This window comes from Columba livia, unplaced genomic scaffold, assembly GCF_036013475.1.
Source record: "Columba livia isolate bColLiv1 breed racing homer unplaced genomic scaffold, bColLiv1.pat.W.v2 Scaffold_134, whole genome shotgun sequence".
In the NCBI taxonomy this organism is placed as follows: domain Eukaryota; kingdom Metazoa; phylum Chordata; class Aves; order Columbiformes; family Columbidae; genus Columba; species Columba livia.
Window position 1 is genome coordinate 609,510 of NW_027043030.1, and position 1,882 is coordinate 611,391.

At 53.6% G+C, this 1,882-nt stretch overlaps 1 protein-coding gene across 1 annotated transcript; it reads right to left on the reverse strand.

Moving 5' to 3' along the window:
- Nucleotides 1–306: 306 nt before the first annotated feature.
- LOC135577698 (olfactory receptor 14A16-like) lies at nucleotides 307–1,239 on the reverse strand. The gene has a single exon (XM_065047819.1). The coding sequence runs from the start codon at nucleotides 1,237–1,239 to the stop codon at nucleotides 307–309; it is 933 nt and encodes a 310-aa protein (XP_064903891.1).
- Nucleotides 1,240–1,882: the final 643 nt, after the last annotated feature.

Below are 1,882 nucleotides of genomic sequence, written 5' to 3' on the forward strand. Positions count from 1 at the left end.
CAGCTGATGGTGTTTCTGCTCACCTGGGTTCATCACCTCAGAAGCACTTTATGGATTTGTTTACATCTCGTCTGTACAATGCAAACATAGATATCTGATCTACCCACTAGTTGTGCTTCCAGGGAGGAACAAAGAACCTCTTCAAACTGAAGTGAGAAGCCAGTGCTGGAAATGGTGGTTGTGAGGGGCCAGTCCATGATGATTGACCTGCAGCAGGTTCTCTAGGGTGTCCAGTGGACATGGGCACAACCACTCAGTGAGAAAATTATTTACATTATATATGCTATGCAGAAGATTACGGGAAGTTTATTGCTTCAGAAAACAGCCATTCATTAGTTGCCACACTGAATCCTTGATCTCCTTGTTCCTCATACTGTAGATGAGGGGGTTCACTGCTGGAGGCAACACCGAGTACAGAACAGACACCACCAGATCCAGGGATGGGGAGGATATGGAGGGGGGCTTCAGGCAGGCAAACATGACAGTGCTGAGGAACAGGGAGACCACGGCCAGGTGAGGGAGGCAGGTGGAAAAGGCTTTGTGCCGTCCCTGCTCAGAGGGGATCCTCAGCACAGCCCTGAAGATCTGCACGTAGGAGAAAAAAATGAAAACAAAACAGCCAAATGCCACTGAGAAAGAAATCACAAGAAGCCAGACTTCCCTGATGTAGGTGTCTGAGCAGGAGAGCTTGAGGATCTGGGGAAGTTCACAGAAGAACTGGCCCAGGGCATTGCCCTTGCACAGGGCCAGTGAAAATGTATTGGCCGTGTGCAGCACAGAATAGAGGAACCCAGTGGCCCAGGCAGCTGCTGCCATGTGGACACAAGCTCTGCTGCCCAGGAGGGTCCCGTAGTGCAGGGGTTTGCAGATGGCAACATAGCGGTCGTACGACATGATAGTGAGGAGCCAATATTCTGCTGAAGCTAAAAAGAGAAACAGAAACACTTGGGCAGCACATCCTGTGTAGGAGATGGCCCTGGTGTTCCAGAGGGAATTGGCCATGGACTTGGGGACAATGGTGGAGATGGAGCCCAGGTCAAGGAGGGCAAGGTTGAGCAGGAAGAAGTACATGGGGGTGTGGAGGTGCTGGTCCCAGGCTATGGTGGTGATGATGAGGCCGTTGCCCAGGAGGGCAGCCAGGTAGATGCCCAGGAAGAGCCAGAAGTGCAAGAGCTGCAGCTCCCGTGTGTCTGTGAACGGCAGGAGGAGGAACTGGGTGATGGAGCTGCTGTTGGACATTTGCTGCCTGTGGGCATGAGGACCTGTCATAGGAGGAAAAGATAGTGAAGGTTTAGATGAGACTTCTCTGGGAATCATCAAAACCATTTCCCACAGACCCTCCCACCCTGTCAGACAAAGAGACACTTCTCTTTTTCCAGGAGAACGTCCTGGCTGAGCCCTCGTTTGTGCTTGATGAGTGTGCAATGAAGAGCAGGGTCTCTGCCCAGGGGCTCCTGAGGACTCAGCCTGGCCCTGTGTGATCGGGTGGGTAGGGGCCAGTCCTGGGGTTCAGCTTTGTCAGCTGGAACCGCTCCTGGTGCAGAAGGGACTGTCAGCATCTGTACCCCCAGGCCTGAGAAACTGATTTTGAGAGGTCTGGCGTTTCTACAGCTCCTTCTTCGCTCCCGCCCTGGGGAGTGTTGTTGGGTGTCAGAAACCCTCAGCATTTCTGCTGCACTCAGGGAGAACAGAGCGAGTCCTGCGAGACCAGAGGATGCCTGTGGGTCAGTGCAGAGTGAGGGCAGCTGCTCTGTCCCTCTGTCTTGCTCCAGCTGCCCTGGGCTGGCACCTTTCTGAGATGGAGCCTGATCACCCTCCCATGTTACCCTGAAAAGCCACCAGGCACTGCTGAGAGCAGAGGGATCCACCTCAGACCATGACA

Excerpts from the sequence above, each read along its gene's own strand:
- LOC135577698 (XM_065047819.1), bottom strand. The coding sequence starts at position 1,239 with ATGTCCAACAGCAGCTCCATCACCCAGTTCCTCCTCCTGCCGTTCACA.